General features: G+C 37.1%; 2 protein-coding genes across 2 annotated transcripts; both read left to right on the top strand.

Moving 5' to 3' along the window:
- Positions 1-167: 167 nt before the first annotated feature.
- LOC131623267 (TMV resistance protein N-like) lies at positions 168-6,300 on the top strand. The gene is made up of 7 exons (XM_058894266.1): positions 168-751; positions 1,061-2,105; positions 2,192-2,497; positions 2,577-4,062; positions 4,200-4,417; positions 4,528-4,614; positions 5,011-6,300. The coding sequence occupies exons 1-7, from the start codon at positions 249-251 to the stop codon at positions 6,025-6,027; spliced, it is 4,662 nt and encodes a 1,553-aa protein (XP_058750249.1). The 5' UTR covers positions 168-248; the 3' UTR covers positions 6,028-6,300.
- An 11,051-nt stretch (positions 6,301-17,351) lies between these two features.
- Positions 17,352-20,322, top strand: LOC131623361 (telomere repeat-binding factor 4-like). Its single transcript, XM_058894375.1, has 6 exons — positions 17,352-17,672; positions 17,786-17,970; positions 18,373-18,457; positions 18,756-18,842; positions 19,722-19,989; positions 20,117-20,322. Exons 1-6 carry the CDS (start codon positions 17,523-17,525, stop codon positions 20,146-20,148), a joined length of 807 nt encoding a protein of 268 aa, XP_058750358.1. The 5' UTR covers positions 17,352-17,522; the 3' UTR covers positions 20,149-20,322.
- Positions 20,323-20,708: the final 386 nt, after the last annotated feature.

Genomic DNA, 20,708 nt, shown 5'->3' with positions numbered 1-20,708 from the left:
ATCCTCTGACGCACAGTGGTGACCCACAAGATTAACGCTCCAACGTAATTAATAAATGAGTCAAAAAATAACTAGAGTGAAATATAAAAAATGTATATATACTTTAGGTCTTACAAGTGTAAAAGCATTTATACCCTGAGTAGTTGTTGCTTATTCCTAGAGTGACAGATGAGCTTCCCTCCTTCCCTTAAAGTCCGCCAACAACAACACTTGAAAAACAAAAACAAACAGCATACTCCAAACTTACAATGCCTAACAGAGCATTATTATCAACCTCTTACTCTAACAAAAAACACGACGTATTTCTCAGTTTCAGAGGCGAGGACACTCGAATCGGTTTCACCAGCCATCTCTACGATGCATTGAATCACAAATCAATCAAAACATACATAGATTACCTCCTAAACAGAGGAGAAGACGTTTGGCCAACACTTTCTGAAGCCATTGAGGATTCACATGTTTCCATCGTTGTTTTTTCAGAGAACTACGCTTCTTCGAAATGGTGTTTGGAAGAGCTTGTTAAAATACTTGAATGCAGAAAAGTTCACGGTCAAGTTGTTATACCTGTTTTCTATAAAACAGATCCTTCTCATATTAGAAATCAGAGAGGAAATTTTGAGAAAGCATTCGCTAAACATGAGAGAGATCTTGGAACTAATGAAAGTGATGAGTCAAGACGAAAAGTGCTTAATTGGAAAGCTGCTCTTACTGAAGCTGCTAATATTTCTGGATGGGACTCCAAAACTCACAAGTAAGATTATTTTATCAATTTATAATATATAAATTCTAAACTTTAATTTCTAAAGCTGAATACTTCATGAATTTTGATTAATTTATTTTAGTTTTTGACAATTATGTGTTTATTAATATTAATTATATTGTATCTGCGTCACTTAAATATCGGTTATGAAAAATATTAGCATTATTTTCTCAAATGTGTATTTCAAACACGTCTAAATTGGTATTCAAATATCTCTCTATCGGTATTTACGTTGGAACAACCTTATTACGCGTCATATAGTGATAAATTTAATATTTCCTTATGTTTGATTTGTGATAGGGATGACTCTAACCTCATAGAGAATGTTGTGAATGATGTATTGCAAAAGCTACAACTGAGGTACCCTAATGAACTAGAAGGTATTGTTGGGATTGAAAAATTTTGTGGAGGGGTAGAAACATTAATGACTAGAATTCAGATACTTGGAATTTGGGGTATGGGTGGAATGGGGAAGACAACCATTGCTAAAGTGTTGTTTGCCAAATTCTTTGCCCAATATGACCATGTATGCTTTGCGAACGCAAAAGAATATTCACTCAGCAAGCTTCTATCTGAGCTACTAAAGGAAGAAATTTCACCATCTAATGTTGTAGGAACTACATTCCATATGAGGAGGCTGAGAAGTAAAAAGGTTTTCATTATACTTGATAATGTGGACAGTTTAGATCAGTTTGAATATTTATGCAGGAATTTCGGCGACCAAAGTAAGGATAGTAGACTCCTTATAACGACGAGAGACAGACAATTGCTCAGTGAAAGAGTTCAATTAATATATGAGGTCAAGCAATGGGAAGATAAAGAATCTCTAGAGCTTTTTAGCTTAGAAGCCTTCAAACAAAGCCATCCCCGAAAGGGTTACGAGGATCTTTCGCAAAGGGCAGTTGCTTATGCAGGAGGCGTTCCACTTGCTTTGAAAGTTTTGGGTTCAAATCTGCGATCCAAAGGTACTGATTTTTGGGAAAGTACTTTCAGAAAACTCGACAAGTTTCCAAAGGAAGAAATTCAAAAAGTATTAAAAGTGAGCTATGATGGATTGGATCCACTAGAGAAGAAGATATTTCTAGACATTGCATTTTTTTTCAAAGGAGAAAAGAAAGATCATGTCATAAGTATACTAAATGCTTGTGGCTTGGAAGCAAGTAGTGGAATAGAAGTCCTAGAAGACAAGGCTTTGATAACTATTTCAAATGGAAATAGAATACAAATGCACGACTTGCTAAAGAAAATGGGTTCAGACATAATACGTAAAGACTGTGGCATAAACCCTGCAACTCATACACGATTGAGCGGGAGCGAAGCGCTTGAAGTAATTAAAGAAAACAAGGTAAGAGAGCAAGAAACAAACTCATTTTTCACAATATTTTTTCAAATAGAGACTGTAACTAATGCGGTTTACTTTTGTCTTGTCAGGGGACTAGTTCAATTGAAGACATAACACTGGATTTGTCTCAAAATAATGAGTTGCCTTTATGTTCCGACACATTCACCAAGATGAAAGCCTTAAGAATTCTTAAATTCTATATCCCATTGGGTCAGAGTTGTAGTAATGCATACCTCAACCTTCCCATGGTACTTGAGCCATTTTCTAGTGAATTGAGGTACTTTGAGTGGATTGGATACCCTTTCGAGACACTTCCACAACCTTTTTGTGCCAAGTTGCTTGTTGAGATTCATATGCCGCACAGTAATGTTAAACAACTTTGGCAGGGGATGCAGGTGAAAATATATTCGTAATAAGTAATTTTTTGTTGTTTAGAATTTTGCATTTTGATGTGTTGTTTTTAATTGTTAACAGGACCTTGATAAACTAGAGGTGATTGACCTAGGTGAATGCAGACATTTTGTTCAGCTTCCGAATTTGTCTAAGGCATCAAAACTTAAATGGGTTAATCTCTCCGGTTGTGTGAGTCTGGTGGATCTTCATCCATCTGTTCTTTTGGCTGAAACACTTACTACTTTGATACTCGACGGGTGTACAAAGCTTAGGAGTGTTAAAGGCCAGAAACATTTAAAATTTCTGGAAAAGATCAGTATCATTGGCTGCACAAGTCTTGAGGAATTTGCTGTCTCCTCGGATATAATTGAAAACTTGGATTTAAGCAGTACAGGGATTCAAACACTTGACCTATCAATTGGGCTTCCTCGCAATCTTAAGCGGCTTAATCTTGAGGGTTCAAGACTTGAGTATCTTCCAGATGAGTTACCTAGCCTAACATCTATTAAGGAGCTTAGGATTTCTGGCAGTGGACTAAAAGTTAAGAAACAGCAGCTTCATGTCTTGTTTGATGGCCTACGATCTCTACAAATACTACATTTGAAGGATTGTAATAACTTGTTTGAACTCCCTGACAACATCAGTGTCCTATCAAAATTACAGGAACTAATTCTAGATAGAAGCAACGTGAAAAGGTTGCCGGGAAGCATCAGGAATCTTCAAGAGCTAGAAATTCTGTCATTGGAGGATTGCAAGGAGATTCAGTATCTTCCAGAGCTTCCCCCTCTTATCAAATTGTTAAATGCCATTAACTGCGCGTCCCTGGTTTCCGTTTCAAATTTAAAAACTATTGCAACAAAGATGATGGGAAATGCCAAAAACATTTCATTCAGGAACAGCCTGAATTTGGATGGGCGTTCACTCAAACATATAATGGAAAGTCTCAATTTAACAATGATGAGCGCTGCATTTCAAAATGTGTCTGTTAGAAGACTTCGCGTGGATGTTCACAGCTACAACTATACCAGTGTTGATGCTTGTCTACCAGGAACAAGGGTTCCAAGGCAGTTCAAATATCAAACTACTACCGAATCCTCCATTACCATTAAACTTCCTAACCATTGGAACTCACTGGGATTTCTTTACTCAGTGGTTCTTTCTCCCACAGGTGGAACGAAGAAGGGTGGAACTATGATAAAATGTCGATGCGACTTGGGAGAAGAAGGTATAAAGGATACAATGTTTAATACTTATGTCACAGAACTGAAGTCGGATCATGTTTTTGCATGGTACGATCCATTCCATTGTGACAGCATTCTCAAATATTATGAACCAAAGCTTCGGTTTGAGTTTTATGTTACTAATAATATGGACAAAGTTGATGGTTCAATCTGTATTAAAGAGTGTGGGGTACGACCTGTATGTGCTGATGAACTGCTGAGTGTTTTACATCAATTGGATTTGGATTCGGAAAAGAGAAAAGAGTTGAAGAAGGCTGTGATATTAGAATCAGGAGGTAGGATAACCTTGAAGGCAATTGAAAATCGTTTCAAGAGCATTATACAAGGTCTGCAACTTCTTTATTAAATCAAATCCTTTTTCATCTCATTTTCATAAAACTAACTTAAAACAGTTTAATATTCATTAGAAACTATTATTTTTGCCATGTTTTTTCAATTTCATTGTCTTTAATCACATAATTAGATTCAGAGACGGTTGAACCAGAGACAAATTCTGATTTGGAAGAGAGCAGTGTTGGAAAAGACCGACATCATAATACCTCAAAACTTTCAAAAGGTTGGAGTCGCTTCTATTCTATTGGAAAACTTCGGGTTTCATCTTTTCTAAAAAATTCAAAAATACAAACCAAGTTCAGTGCTGCAAGTGGTAGCAAGAAGAATGCCAAAAACACTACAGAAATCGTGAGCACTTATTTTTTCTTGACAAAATTCCCTTCCATCTTAATTGACAAAACCAATATTTTGATTTTCAAAAATATCATTTTTGTTACTATAGTGATTTGTCTGTGCAGGTCAATAGCGAAGGAAATAAAGGAACGCTAATTGAACCTGATGATGGAACCAGTCGTGAGGAGAATATTACCAACTCTGCAGAAGTTGTAAGTCACTACTTTTATTTTGACAAACTTTGTCATTTTATAGATAGAGAAAGGGTATTTTTATACGCTGTTGTTTTTTTAAAATGTATAAATAATGTATCTTTATACAGTGTTGGTATATAGTGTCAATATTTGGGTGTTCAAATAACACCACTCTTATAGAAAAGTGTCAAAAATGCAAAAATATAGCATTGCATTTTGTAATTATTTCAAATTTTAGCTCTGTAATTTTGTCAATATGATTATTAGACTGTGAGTCAAAAGCAAAGAATTTAGTCTCTTATCTCGTGAACATTAAGCAAAACTTGAATACAAATGCATAATATTGATATGGTTCTTGAATTTCTAGAAGCCACTAGCTCATCTTGCCTTGACCAATACTTTTTCATAGCGCAGTTCAAAAGCAAAGAAAATGAAGGAAAACCATCTGAATCTGAAGCTGAATTTCATGTACCGGTAATGTCATCTGTTGAAGACAATGCTTCTGATAACAAACCAGGTGAAAACAACAATCATTGGCAAGCTAATTTTGATGAGACTACGAATTCAGAAGAAAAATCAAATATAGCAGGAGGACAGATTACTGTTCCTGACAACAAGGATCCGATAAGTGAACCAGAACAAAGAAAAGAAAATGCACCAATAATGAATCTTAGCGAACCTGAAGGTGATCAAGAAGATGGATCAGATGAGGATCCTTTTTCTGAACTTGAGAGCATCCTGTTGGGAAGTCCAGAGTCCTCACCAAAAGCAACCTGTTCCACAAATGATGATGCTGTAAGAGAAGCTTTGCATAACCTTGAAAGCCTATTGGAAAATTCACTTGAGTCCGTTGCCAGTGATGTTGAGATACAACGGCAATTACTAATGTCTTTGGAATACATAAAACAAGCATCTCATGAAAATGTTTCTCCTAATGTTGTGAAGCTTGTCCAGAGAATGACATCCTCTATTGAGAACCTCTTCAAAGACTTTGTCGGGACTAAAAAAGTGGTTGAGGATCACATTAATGCTTTGAAAGAAAAAGAAAAGCTCAAGCAGCGAGTGAGAGATGCTAAGAAACAAAAGGAATCAAAACAGAAAGAAAAGAGTCGGTTGGAAAATGAAGTCAAGCGTCTTAAGGAAGAGGGTGAAAAGGTGGATGAAAAAATTAGAATTCTTGTTGAGCAAAAGAAAAGTATTGAGTTGGAAATAACCAAGTTGAAGGAGAGCATGGAAAGATGTGAAGGTGAAAAGAAGAAAGTGAAAAATGAGGCTAAGAATATGATAACTGAAAGCAAAGAGCTTATGTTGAATATTAAAAACTCTAAATCTGCATATGCTGCTGCCTTGTCAAAGCAAAAAAAGTTGAGAGACCAATGGGAAGGTTTTAGAATAGATTTTGCAGACAACTTTGGAAGTAGCACTACTTGAGAAATATTGATATGTTGGGTTCAAGGGTGTGGTGAGTCTCACATTAGCAATGCACGACTTAAATATTAGACATATAAGAAAGTTGACTCATCTATCTAAAGAGAGCTGACTCATCTACCTAATGTCTTAAGGTTTTAGATGGAGATTTAGTATCCCATTTTCATGATTTTCATGATCTTAGAGTATGACCAATTGTTTCGAATAAAAAATTGACTTGAAAAGTATTATGTATTCAATGAATAACGAGGATGCATGGTATGGTATGGTATGCCTTTATATGTGCTAATGATTTACTCCCTCCGTTTTTTATTATAAGTCGTTTTAGACTTTTCACACATATTAAGAAAAATAATAATTGTTGTATGAAAATGAGAAATTATGAAGGTTTTTACAAAATTATCCTTCATTAATGATATTGTGGAAGATAAATTTATATAATTGAAAGGAGAGCAAATAATAAATATTTAAGGATATAATAGGAAAAATAGCATTAATTATTCATTGGAATTGTAAAGCGACTTATATTAAAATACAATTTTTTTTCCAAAACGACTTATAATAAAAAACGGAGGGAGTATCTTTTAGAACATGAAAATAGAAAAATTCCTAGCAAACTTTGATATATAACCTCTAACTAATAACAAACCTTGATCTATATTCTCTAACAACTCTAATGAATTATAACTAATAACTAACTCTCAGACTTACTCCCAATATCTCTAATACTCTCCTTCAAGGTGGAGTTTGGGGATAATGAACACAACTCGAACATAAGATCATGAAAAGCTTTTACATCCAAGGATTTCATAAACAAGTTACCATTTTGTTGTTTGGTTGGCAAGTAAGTCATGTTTATGCACCTTCTCTGATAAAATGACAGTTAACTTCAATGTGCCTTGTCCTTTTAAGAAAAACTGAATTTGCATCTAAATTGAATTTGTTCACAAAGAGTGTGACTACGTCACCTATGCAGACAATAATTGAGGTAAGATTTTAGGTGAAAGTATTATGGAAAACCCATCCACAATCACCATAGATGGTGTTCTTTTAGTTAAAGAGCTTAAACACAACCTCTTAAGCATTAATCAATTATGTGACCATGAGTATTCCATCATTTTTTATACCTTAAGTTGTTTAATTGAACATAAAGCTAATGAGAAAAAAGTGTTTAAGGATTCTATAATTGATAATGTATATATGTTGAACATAGATGATATATCAAATAGTGGTACCAAATGTTACCTAAAGTGAAGACTTTTGGTAATGACATAGACGTCTGGGGCATGTTCATTTATATTTGATTGATAAGATGGCATCTAAGAATTTAATGATTGGTGTATCTAAAATAAAATATTCAAAAAAGAAGATTTTTTTTTGGGTAAAAGTGAGAAAAGGAAAAGTAAAGGAAAAGCATAAAGTTATCTAGAAAATAAAGTCTCACTAGCATATGCTAGTAGGAAAGTGATGATTCCAACATGAGGCTTCGCAAAGGAATAGTATGTCGCATCATTATCATCCCCATATTTTGTTAGATAGTAACCTCAAGCATTCTCCTCTCTAAGAGTATGAAATAGTTGAGCTTGTCATTCCCTAGAGAAAATCTCTTTAATATTGTGAAGAATGTTGGCATAGTGATGTCAAACATTAAGAGACGCTAAAATAAATTTGATAGCTGAGTTGGAGTCAGAATAACACATTAGGTCTTTAATGTCAAGTTCTCAGATCATCCGCAATTTGTGATATAACGTCATCAATTCAGCGTAAAGGATGTTGAAATAACCAATATTACTCGCAAAACCGTTAACCCAAGCACCATTAACATTTTGAAGCAATCCACCAAAACCCAAAACACCGGGATTACTGAGAGTCTGAGACTACTGCCATCAATATTCAAAATCATATTACTACCTCTATGTGCATTTCACGTAATCGTTCTTGTTAGATGAGACAAGTTATACTTGGGAAAATATTTAGCTAACATGTTAGCATAATTCATTATGATGAGTTTCAAAGTATAGGAAGATACCATCGATAGAGCCACCATCGATCTCATGTCTAATCTAAACATATAAACATATAAACATATAACATTGTTTGTTCCTAGCGCGCCATAACCACTAGCAAGTAGGCAAAAGGATGGAGCCACCATCCATCTCATGTCTAATCTAAACATATAAACTATTCTCTTTGAAGAATAAGGGTCCAAGATTTTTAGAAAAGAGTAGTAAATTTACAATCTCTAAATAGTGTAGATTCATCTCAGCGTAGGACAAAGATTTATATTGAACATATCATAATGACACAATATTGATCTCATAGGAACATAGGAAAGATACTTGTGTAAAATTGTTAAGAAAACAAAAATATGTCACACTCACTTCTCAAGTCGTTCAAAAAAAGAAGATATGTGATGTATCACAAATAGGGGTGGAAATAGGCTGGGCCGAGCTAGGCTTTGTCAAGCCTAAGTCTGGTCTGTCAAAAAAACTAAAGCTTAAGTCTAGCATGTGGCCTGTAGTAGGCTTATTTTTTAGGCCTAAGTTTGGCCTTTTCGAAGGCCTGGTTAGCCTATTAGCCTATATAAAAGCCTATTTGTTTTAAGCATATGTATATAAGCAATTAAAATAATGTTTAAATAAATTAAATAACTAAACGACTAAGAGACTAAAAAAATTTTTGTATTGACTTATTTTTACTTATCTCTTAGCATAAGTTCTAGGAGACTATTTGTTTAAGAGAAGTTATGAAAACAATGCTCATCAGATGTTTTTATCTTATTTTCACAAGTTCTTCAAGATAACCAAATTTTATTTATGTATTTTAATTCAAAGTATAAAACATAACATAATGATAATAAAAAAAGTATTCATATTTATTTAAATAGGCCGGTCTGATAGGCTTAAAAAGCTTCTTTTAGAGTCTGAGACCTAGCTTTTTTAACTAAATAAATTTATAAAAATAGCCTAAGTCTTTTCTATTTAAAAATAATATGTGGTCTGACCTGAGCTTATATAGACTACCTTGTAGGCTCTTGTTGACCTATTTCCATCCCTAATCAGAGATGAAAAAGCAAAAAATGAATAATTAATTTCTTGAAAAATATTGAAAATTTCTTTACCCACCTCCCTATGGGGTCACCCCCAGCGAAAACTCCACTTTACCCCTGCTTCGGAAATGCATTTCCGAAGTTTTTTTTTTAAAATTTTCTCAGACTTTGGAAGTTGATAAGTGCCAAAATGTACTTATTTTGTGTATGTAAATAGTGGCACTTATCGATACTTTTGTTAATACCGTTTGAATAATTCCCCGTTTTGTGTATAAATACGTATACTTTGTGAATAGTTGTATTTTCATATACTTTTATACCATTTGATAGTTTTTCCTTTGTTTTTATAGGTATTCATGCTTATTGGAGCCTTGAGGAATAAAGTGTCAAAGACACGGCTTCGATTTCGCAATTTTGGTGAAAGCCCGCTTAGCCACCGTCAAGCGGACTTCCAAAGACTCAAAATAAGGATGACCAAAATCATCATTTTGGGTTCCATTCATTCATTATTGGATAGAGCATTGAATAAGCTTTCCAACGCTTCGAACCGGGCGCAATTCGGAGTTACGGTTCTCGAGTTATGGCGAAAACAAAATCTGATTTTTAGCAGACTCCGCTAAGCGGAGGGGGTCCGCTGAGCGGAGCTCCGGCGGAGCAAATCAGAGTCTGGATGCAATTTTGAGTCCGCTGAGCGGAGGGGGTCCGCTAAGCGGACCTGCTAAGACAGCAGCTCGTTAAAAGGGGCCAAAATCACATTTTTAGGTCATGGGTTGGGTATTTTTGAGTCCCAACACCATCAACTTCATTCTTAGGGTAGATTAGCTTAGAAAACAACTTCGGGGGTTGCATACGGATGATTGGGGGTGGATTGAGCGTCGAACGGAGCTGACAAACCGGGAGATTTTCGGTTCATTTCTCTTCTTCTCTGTGTAATTCTCTTTGGTTGGGTTTTGTTTGTATATTTACTTGAATCTTATGTATATTTACCGATTATAATGTTATATTTAACTTGCTTTACGAATCTGTGTTGATGTTATCCTGGATTTTTGCTCTATGCTGGGGATTTGGGGTGCTTTAGAGATAAACTTCTTGAATCCTTATCTAGGATGATTATCTGTTGGTTCTGAACTCTAGAGATAGATTTAGAGCTAGCATTCACTGTTTGTATCTGCTCTTAATGCTTTTGTGTTTGAGCGGCGCGCGAGAGATCGCCGACGCGAGAATACGGATGTTCTCGCGACTTCGCGTTAGAGATAACCTTAGTTGTGAGATGATCTCGTTTGTGCTCCAGAGATGGACGCTTATGTGAGAGATACGTGATGACATAGATGGGTATCGTAGGTTGAGTATAACAGATTGGTAAGTGTATGTTTGTGAAGAGTGAATATATTTACATTCCTGATAAGTTATTTCTCTTCTAAGAATGTGTTTATTCTTTTCTTGTCTATATCTTTGTTTACTTTTTGCTCATTCAATCCCGAGCTCGAAACCGTAGAAACTGTTGAATGGCATCTCTCCATCTCTGAGGACGATAATTCCCGGATCAATATTTCCAAATCCTTTTTGTTGCTTGCCCTATACTGCATTCAACAAAATGGCACCGTTGCCGGGGATGGTTGTGATTGCATCGCAATAGTTTTCGTGGTTTTGAGCTTTGTATATATCGTATATATTGTATAGTTTCACTTGTATATATTTACTTGTTTATGTTCACCATATAGTTACTTGTATATGTTTGCATACAAGTATACTTTGTTGGTGAATGTTGGTGAAACACGTTGAGATCGGAACAGTTCATTATTCAAAATCTTCACTTTTCAACTTGTGAATCCAACATTCACCTATTTTCTCTTTTTGTATGATAATAATTGTATTTGTTCCAAACTTGTACATATGTGTTTGTTTGTGTATATAGTTGTATACTTTCGTTTTTATGTTCGTTGAATTGTTGTATATATTTGTACCCATATGTTGAGTGGTTGGTTAGGACACTTTCTTAGGCTTGTGCGGTGAGACGTCACATGGCATGATTGGAGGAAGCTACTTTCCAAACACCGAAACAATAAAGGCGTCGAGCTAATGACGTAAAACAAGCGCTTGTTGGGAGCCACCCCAACGGATGTAAATGTTGTTTATATTTCTGTTTATGAGGTATTTAGGTTAAGTGGCGAGTGATTGAAACAGTTGGTGATTTTCTGATTTTTCTGAGTTCTGATGTGCCTGCTAAGCGAGCTCAGCTCCGCTAAGCGAGCATAGCAGAATTTTGTTTTTCTGCTCTATACCAGTGGGGTTCCTATTCCACTTGGTTCACTCCTTTTTCCCACTTTCACCAAGGCTAATTATTAATATATATATATATATATATTGGTTTTGTTTTTCTAATTCTTTTGTTGGTTGTTTGTACTCATATTTTGTTCGGTGATTCGAAGATTTTTGAGGTGATTTTCCAAAGCTTGAGTGTTTCAACTTGCGGATGTATGGTAGAATATTGTTTTTGAAGTTGTATCATTCAAGGTACTCATTTATCGCTTTCTATAGCATAACATGTTTAGGAAACTTTTCATTTGTACAATTACCATACGATTCATTCTTTTGCCTTACTTGCTTGTTGATTGAATCACTTTAGTTCCCAAACCATAAATGTGAGGAAGCTTTCCATTGTTTACATATGCTGGAGGCCACAATCTTTGTTTTAACTGGATTTTATTATGCTTAATCTTTTGTTTATGTTGATTTTATGAAAGCATGAAAAGGATCAAGGCATTTTGATTCATTTTGAGCACAACCACCATAACCAAATAGTCAATTCACCTTGTGAGTGTGTGATCATTTGTTAACCCTTTTGAGCCTTTTTGTCAATGTCCATGTTGTATTTGCTAAATGCTTATCTTTGAGTGTTTAGTTCTCATTTTTGCATGGATGATTGATTCTTTGTTTTCTTGAACCCTCAACCATGATTTTTGGTATGAATTTTTACCTTGCCTTAGAAAGTATGGAGTATTCATATGATTGTGTGGTTGAATTCAAGTTGGGGAGAGAAATGGTTGCTACTTATTTGGTTGTTGCTATGAGGTTGAAAAGAAAGAAAAAAGAAAAAAAATGTGAAAAAGAAAGAAAAGAAAAAGAAAGAAAAAATGTGAAAAAGTTTTGAAAAACAAAAAGAAAAAAGAAGCGAATAATTATAAGTATGGTGTCTTGGTTGTGACAACTTGGAATAAGGAAGAAGTTTAATCGAGATTTTGTTGTTTGAATCTTTGGTGGATTGATCACTCCCTTAGGTTTAGGCAAGTTTTTGTTTCGATTAGCCTTAGGATATATCCCATGTTTGTTAACCAAGCCACATTACAACCTTGAAAAGTCCTTGTGATTCTTGCTTTTGTATCTTCAATGTGATTTTTAGATGAGTGCATAATTTAATCTTTTGTTTACAAGATTGTTGGATGAGTGTTAAAAGTCCTTTACCTTTGTGTGTTCTTCATCCATTGATGAATTTTTACTAGGTGTGATTCATGATGTAAGCATGTATTGTGTTAGAATGTTTTGTATGCTTTTTGTGCTTAGGATTCGTTTCGTTTACATGTTGTCGTTGTAGGATAGTGGTAAGTATTTACTTTGTTTATACGTTTTTCTATTAAGCCATACATTTATTTTTGGTTTTCAAAACTTGTTGAATCACAATTCTTTGGTTTATTACTTTTGATTCTTTGATTTATTTGACATTGTTTGAGGACAAACAAAGTTTCAAGTTGGGGAGAGTTTGATAAGTGCCAAAATGTACTTATTTTGTGTATGTAAATAGTGGCACTTATCGATACTTTTGTTAATACCGTTTGAATAATTCCCCGTTTTGTGTATAAATACGTATACTTTGTGAATAGTTGTATTTTCATATACTTTTATACCATTTGATAGTTTTTCCTTTGTTTTTATAGGTATTCATGCTTATTGGAGCCTTGAGGAATAAAGTGTCAAAGACACGGCTTCGATTTCGCAATTTTGGTGAAAGCCCGCTTAGCCACCGTCAAGCGGACTTCCAAAGACTCAAAATAAGGATGACCAAAATCATCATTTTGGGTTCCATTCATTCATTATTGGATAGAGCATTGAATAAGCTTTCCAACGCTTCGAACCGGGCGCAATTCGGAGTTACGGTTCTCGAGTTATGGCGAAAACAAAATCTGATTTTTAGCAGACTCCGCTAAGCGGAGGGGGTCCGCTGAGCGGAGCTCCGGCGGAGCAAATCAGAGTCTGGATGCAATTTTGAGTCCGCTGAGCGGAGGGGGTCCGCTAAGCGGACCTGCTAAGACAGCAGCTCGTTAAAAGGGGCCAAAATCACATTTTTAGGTCATGGGTTGGGTATTTTTGAGTCCCAACACCATCAACTTCATTCTTAGGGTAGATTAGCTTAGAAAACAACTTCGGGGGTTGCATACGGATGATTGGGGGTGGATTGAGCGTCGAACGGAGCTGACAAACCGGGAGATTTTCGGTTCATTTCTCTTCTTCTCTGTGTATTTCTCTTTGGTTGGGTTTTGTTTGTATATTTACTTGAATCTTATGTATATTTACCGATTATAATGTTATATTTAACTTGCTTTACGAATCTGTGTTGATGTTATCCTGGATTTTTGCTCTATGCTGGGGATTTGGGGTGCTTTAGAGATAAACTTCTTGAATCCTTATCTAGGATGATTATCTGTTGGTTCTGAACTCTAGAGATAGATTTAGAGCTAGCATTCACTGTTTGTATCTGCTCTTAATGCTTTTGTGTTTGAGCGGCGCGCGAGAGATCGCCGACGCGAGAATACGGATGTTCTCGCGACTTCGCGTTAGAGATAACCTTAGTTGTGAGATGATCTCGTTTGTGCTCCAGAGATGGACGCTTATGTGAGAGATACGTGATGACATAGATGGGTATCGTAGGTTGAGTATAACAGATTGGTAAGTGTATGTTTGTGAAGAGTGAATATATTTACATTCCTGATAAGTTATTTCTCTTCTAAGAATGTGTTTATTCTTTTCTTGTCTATATCTTTGTTTACTTTTTGCTCATTCAATCCCGAGCTCGAAACCGTGGAAACTGTTGAATGGCATCTCTCCATCTCTGAGGACGATAATTCCCGGATCAATATTTCCAAATCCTTTTTGTTGCTTGCCCTATACTGCATTCAACAGAAGTGCATCTCCGAAAACACCAAATGGGGGGTGTTTTCGGAGATGCACGTCCGAAAACACCAAATGGGGGGTGTTTTCGGAGATGCACGTCCGAAAACACCTTTTTTTCAGATTTTGGGGAGTTTCGAAAATGCACTTCCGAATTATGCAGAAATTGATTTTTTTTTTTTATGTTTTTCGAAACAGTCTCGTATTTTTAATTAAAGAAAAATGCCAAATAAAATAAGCGACATATAAACAGAAAATACTAATATGATAAATCAAATCCAAATAATATATATAAGCCGATCCAAATAGTAGTAGTGTGCGAGAGATACAATCCGAAAACAAAAAAAAAATAAACCAGGACCCCTACTGGGTATGCCTAACCCTCTCTCCCTGGGACCTCCTCTGCCGCCTGTATGCCGCCGCACGGCCCGCATCAGTGACGATCCCCTCCATAACGGCGACTGCCTCTGGACCGCCCTGATCAACGATACCTCGATCCAATGTGTCCCGCCCAAGCATCTCTATCCGGTGGCAGATCGGCAGGAGATCAATGGCGTGGTCATCCTCGGCCTGCTGGTTCTCCAGGATCTCCTCGTGTGCTGGCCTAAGAGCGCCGGGAGCGTCGGGTGTCATCAGAGGATGTGACACCCGATAGAACCATGTGACATAGCCCTCCACATTGTGTCAGTCCTGGGTGACCCGAATGCGACGATACTCCTCCGGGGCCACATGAAGCTCCCAATCCTCAAATATGCTAATGAGCTGCACTCGGGTCACTGTGTCGGGAGCAGCCTCAAAAGGTGACCTGGGTATCATCTGCACATATCCAAACTGTCGCATGCACCGCTCAGGGAGATACCGCACCATGGTGCTGGTCCCGCATGCCAACTAGCCAGAATATAACGATATGCCGTCAAAGGGGACAACATCAGTGTAGTCGCTGAATGGCCTCCAACAGACGTCATCGTGCATCGTGCGGTCGAGGTACCCACGGTATGATCCCACTGCATTGTTCCCCCTCTTGAGAACGTATCAGGCGGTCCTGGGCATGGCGTCCTCGTACGCGGAATCAAGGCCGAAGTCGTGGATGCGGGGGAAGTAGGAGATGATCCAGCTCTTAAACACAAACACGAAAATCAGATAAAACTAAATACGAACCATAAATAAATGTGAAACAATTAAAATGAAACGTACCGTGAGTAGTGTGCAGGATCCGGTCAACTGTCTGGTCCTCCAGTTGGAGGCCTTACTCAGCTTCTGGTATAGGTAAGCCAGAACAGCTGACCCCCAGTTCCACTGGTGAACGGTAGTCAAGTCCATGAAATAGCGGAGGTAGGTCACGTCGACGTACCTTACACTCTTTTCCACAAAGAGTGCAGCGCCTACCACAAACATGAACCAGCATCGGAGAGCGCAGACACGATGATACTCCACAAATAGACCGTTATCCGCCTCCTCGGATTCGGACGCCGCCACCAGGTGGTGCTCAAAATAAGTGCTCAGTGTGGTGAACCGGATATGAGGCCCAGATGTCGTGATGCACTCATAGTCAGCAACCTCGGGATCCATACCCAAAAAGAGCGCCATCCACTGACTGGCTTCGATCCTCTGGATCCGGGAGTGGTCCCCAACCGGTAAGTGGAAAGAAGACGTCTCCCTGTGCCACCGCTCCACAAAGGCCCCCTGCATGCCGTGGCTGATGGTGGTATACCCCATCATGCAGAGCCCACTAAGCCCTGAAGCTCTCACCGCGTCGTTAAACCACTCAGCAGTTGGTTTAAACAGACTGAAAACCTTCCGGGAGTGGTTCACCATTTTCAAAGGCTCTCTCTCATGTTACAAAAAAACAAATAAAAAAGTATGTTAAATAGACCGTTAAGAAAATATTGAATAAACGGCTAAATTATAAACAGTTAAATAATATAGTCGGGCAAGTTATAAAATATACCTCTTCCTCCCAGATACGCCGAGCGACGTGCTCGTGGTAGGTAATCAACACGGAAGTGTCACTGGGCCCTCCCGGGTAGCCATCCTCCGGCTCCTCCTCCTCCCCGTGTGGAGGGTCAACATCCGGTACCTCCTCCGCCTCGTGGTACCTCACTGCCTCATCCTCCTCCTCCGCCGCCTCCTCCTCCTCCGCCTCCTCTTCCTCTCGTTGGCGGGAAGAAGATACCCGGGCCAGACGAATCCTCGATCCAGATGTAGAGGTACCCTCGTCCATCTCCAGAGGAACTCGCACACGTCGTCCCCGGCCCTGCGTCGACGCCAGCTGCGCCGCCGCCCGCTCGCGTCTAGACGATGCAGTCTGGGTCTCTCAACCCTGTCTGATGCGTGCTTGGTTGTCTGACATGTTCCTGAAAACAATTGAAATCGATTAATATGCGAGACAACATAAAAAACTAAAAAAAAATTGCATTTCTGATAGACTTCGGAAGTTCATTTCCGAAACTGGGAATGGAGGTGTTTTCGGAAATGAACTTCCGAAACACCCCTGCGAAGAAGTTTTCTGCAAATTCCATGGCAGACCCCAAAAACAAACTTCAAATCTATGTTTAGTCATTCTAAACAACCTAAATAGCAGTACCAAACTAACATAATACAATTTTTGCTATTTCTAAACACCCTAATAGAAATTTTAATCAAAGATCTAAAACTCGAAAAGCTTACTGATTGAAGAGATTGGAGGGCTTTTGAATGTAGTATAGCAAGGTTATTGGAGCCTTTGATGTAGCCTTGGAAGTGGTTTGCACAAAATTTCTCTGGGGTTGTGTTTGAAGTTGAATTAGGGTAAATGAATTAGGGGAGGGGGGCTGTTTTGCTAAATCTGCAAAACGCGCAGTATTTCGGAAATGAACTAGCGAAATGCTGTTTTCGGAAATGCATTTTCAAAATAAGACAAATTTTGAAGAAAAAAAAAGGCGCTTTCGGAGATGCATCTCCGAAAACACCTTTTTCTTCCATTTCGAAAATGCATTTCCGAAGTCAGGGGTAAATGTGGTTTTTCACCAGAGGTGACCTAGAAGGTTGGGAGGTGGGCAAAGAATTTTCCAAAATATTTCATTTAATGAATTTTCTCTATTATTTTTTGATTTAATTATAAAGAAACATGATATTTTCTGCAAAACAACAAGTAAAAACGAATGTGTCTGTCTGTCTGAGACAGAGATGAAAATCAAATTTATGTTCTATGAAGCTTATTCATAGCGAATAACTCCTTTTTAGCTGAAACTGAAACAGAAAGAGAAACAAAAAGAAGAACCCGAAGTGTTGTTGAATTTGAATTTGAATGGGGAATCAAAAGCTGAAATGGACGCAGGAAGAAGAAGACGCACTCATTGCCGGAATTGACAAACACGGCACCGGAAAATGGAAAACCATTCTCGTTGATCCTCAGTTCGCTCATTTACTCACTTCACGTTCCAACATCGACCTCAAGGTCCTCTTTTTCTTCTTCTTCTTCTTCCATTGCTATCTACTTTTTTAGGGTTCTTAGTTTTTTTTGTTTTTTCTCCAAATTTTTTTGTTAAAAATTCATTTTTTTTTATTCAGGATAAATGGCGAAATATGAATGTTTATGTGAATAACGGTTCACAAGGTTCCAGTTCTAGAACTCCGAAGCCTAAAGCTGCTCCTGTTTCTACCAGTGCCGTTCTTCAAATTTGTGCTCCTCCTTCTGATACTGTTGCTGCCTCTGATCCTTCTCCAATTGAACCAGAGGTTAAAAATCCTCCAAGGTATGGTAAAATCCATATATTCTCATTAATAGAAGATTTTTCATGCTAAGTTAACAAAAATTAAAGAAACAATAGCAATGGGGTCGGCTACATAGATCAAATTCTGTCATAATGTTCTATCCAAGACCATAATTATCATAATCTTATGATGATCTGATGGAGAAATATGTTATCCACTCATCTACTCCATTTTGTGATGTAATAAAGCATGATGTTGCCAAACTATTCATTCAGTTATAGTTTACACTGACTGAACAACATTAGCTGACTAGTAGTAGTAGTGACTATCAATCGTTCTTTTGCGGTTGATTTGATGTAGCATTTTAACATGACATGCTATTCGTTGACAGTTAATATATCTATCGTATTATGTGTAGTTATTGCTACTTTTGTTCGTAACAGGTATAATGCCATGGTTTTTGACGCTCTATCTACATTAAAGGATGCTAATGGGTCCGACCTAAATGCCATTGCTAGTTTCATTGAGGTCAGTTGAAGTTATTTATTATTTTTAGTTTTCCATATATTTGACAATATACACACAATATCATTTTAGGAGTTAGTTTGAAATAAAATAACCCTGTTTTTTAGATTATGCAATTAAAATTGAGTATCAACGCCTAAAATGGAAATGCATATAATTTTTCTTGATGTAAGTTGGGAAATTAGTTCATATAGAATGTCTATTGTGCAAGTTGTTCTTTTGTATAGAGTATTCTACATTTTTTTTTCCATTTTCATTTTAGCCTTTTAGAAGTAATCATAACTCACGTATATTGCTGCAGCAAAAGCACCAGCAGGTTCCTCAAAATTTCAGAAGGGCACTGAGTTCAAGGCTGAGGACCCTTGTGAATCAAGGGAAGCTTGAAAAGGTAAATCAATCATCTGAGGCTTATGTGATATTGTATGTCATTGTTATTCATATTTGATATTTCAACTTGTGGAAATTTTACTCAATTTTATTGCTAAAGCATGTTATTTGGTTGTCTTGGCTTTAATTTAATACATTGGTATATCTATTAGGTAGTGGCTGATTGCTGATTCTTTTGCCAAAAAAAAAAAACGAAGCAAAATCTGCCTGTCTTAATGCTCACATTTTTTCTTGTGTTACTTAGCACCTTTGCCATCACTTTATGTTACTCTAAAAGTCACCCTTGTTCAAGCTTACTAGTCTACCATTACTCTCTTAGTCTTAACAATATTTCTGTATTTAAGACTTGGTTAATTGGGAGACTTTTAGGCTATACCGTGTAGGAGGGTTATTTAGATTTTTCGGCAATCTGATGTCATAGAACATTGCTTTGTCAACTGGCCAGGGTGTTTCCCACTAGAAACTTCTCTACAACGTCGCAGGTGACTAGGTCTAAGCATTTGTTTCCACTAGAATACTCGGGCATGGCAACCCAGAGATCTATGCAACTTACTCGAGTCTTTTTGAAATCCGTTGTATTCTTTAGACCTTATTGATTTCTTTGAGAGAGGAGGGTATTGGCTCTGTTATTGTAAGAATCTTGTGTGGGAGATATGTCTGCAAGTAGAGGCTGTCTCCAAGGTTTCTGCAAGCAAGACTGTCATAATTACTATAGCTACCATTTTTAGGACTACAAGTCTATATCCTTCGTAAAATAGATGTTCATGTGCCTCCATTGGGCCGACCTTCTCACGAAGGTTCTGCACTCTTAAACTGGAATATCTTGAAGCTCGTTTTTCTTCTGTGTGATGTGATTTTTTCAACTTACCATCTACTGCAGGTACTAAATTGTTATAAGATAAAAAAAGACGCCCCATTGGTGACAAAAACACCTTCGCCAAAACAAAAGGATGTAAGGCCGCAACAGCAATTATCGGTCTATGATGATATGGTGAAGAAAGCAGCTGATACTGCAGCATACATGGTTGCAGAGGCTGAAAACAGATCTCGTCTGGCAAGTGAGGCAGTCATGGAGACTGAAAGATTCGCACGATTGGCTGAAGAAAATGATGCAGTGTTGTTGCTAGCAGAACAACTTTATGAACAATGTAATGTAGATAAAATACTCACTTCTACTTGTTAGTGAATTTTCAAATAGCATGATTTTCAATATTAACCATTGATCTTGCATCAAAAATTTATTAAACCATTGATCTTGTGGGGCTATTTATGCAGGTTTGCACGGTGAAACTTTCAAGTGGGCTTAAGTTTGTCAATGCAAGGTTGATAAATAGATTCATTTTGAATTTGCTTTTGGTATGTAAAAATTTATTGTCTAGTGAGTTAGTGTTTTAAGTTGCAGGGAAACTCTTGTATGACTAGATGGAATTTGGACACAAAGTGGAAGCAATAGAAAATATAAGATTTAATTGTATTTTCAATGTTGTCGTCATCGGGACAGAGATTGAACCGGTTTAATTAATTCAATCGGTTTAATCAAATTTTAATAAGCTACGTAATAAATATATGTGGAACAAGTTTTCTACAAAAAGAATAACTGTTTGAACAATCAGGGGTTCAACAAGGTCAACAAGTTACGGTTATGAGCGATCAATAAACAACAATTGGTTGAACTATGCAGCAATATAGTTTGTTCTTGGTAGAATTGATATCAAAATCAATTTGTTATTTTCTTCAAAAATAGAAGAAAAAGAGAGAAAAAATGATCTCTCAAAAATTTTGAGTGCCTTTTGATGATTTTTTTTACTATTATTACATATGAGCCCGAGTGTCTCGTTTATCTTAAGTTGAATTGATTAAGTTGCTC

Source organism: Vicia villosa, unplaced genomic scaffold (assembly GCF_029867415.1).
Source record: "Vicia villosa cultivar HV-30 ecotype Madison, WI unplaced genomic scaffold, Vvil1.0 ctg.000060F_1_1, whole genome shotgun sequence".
In the NCBI taxonomy this organism is placed as follows: Eukaryota; Viridiplantae; Streptophyta; class Magnoliopsida; order Fabales; family Fabaceae; genus Vicia; species Vicia villosa.
Note: the sequence above shows the minus strand (reverse complement) of the source record. Positions and strands in the feature narration are given on the sequence as shown.

What these genes read in the sequence shown, in the direction of transcription:
- LOC131623267 (XM_058894266.1), top strand. Translation starts at nt 249, where the DNA reads ATGCCTAACAGAGCATTATTATCAACCTCTTACTCTAACAAAAAACAC. An exon ending in TTTCAAGAGCATTATACAAG is followed by an intron (nt 4,063 to 4,199) that starts GTCTGCAACTTC and finishes TCACATAATTAG; the next exon opens with ATTCAGAGACGGTTGAACCA. An exon ending in TTACCAACTCTGCAGAAGTT is followed by an intron (nt 4,615 to 5,010) that starts GTAAGTCACTAC and finishes TTCATAGCGCAG; the next exon opens with TTCAAAAGCAAAGAAAATGA.
- LOC131623361 (XM_058894375.1), top strand. Translation starts at nt 17,523, where the DNA reads ATGGGGAATCAAAAGCTGAAATGGACGCAGGAAGAAGAAGACGCACTC. An exon ending in GTTCCAACATCGACCTCAAG is followed by an intron (nt 17,673 to 17,785) that starts GTCCTCTTTTTC and finishes TTTTTTATTCAG; the next exon opens with GATAAATGGCGAAATATGAA. An exon ending in ATCAAGGGAAGCTTGAAAAG is followed by an intron (nt 18,843 to 19,721) that starts GTAAATCAATCA and finishes CATCTACTGCAG; the next exon opens with GTACTAAATTGTTATAAGAT.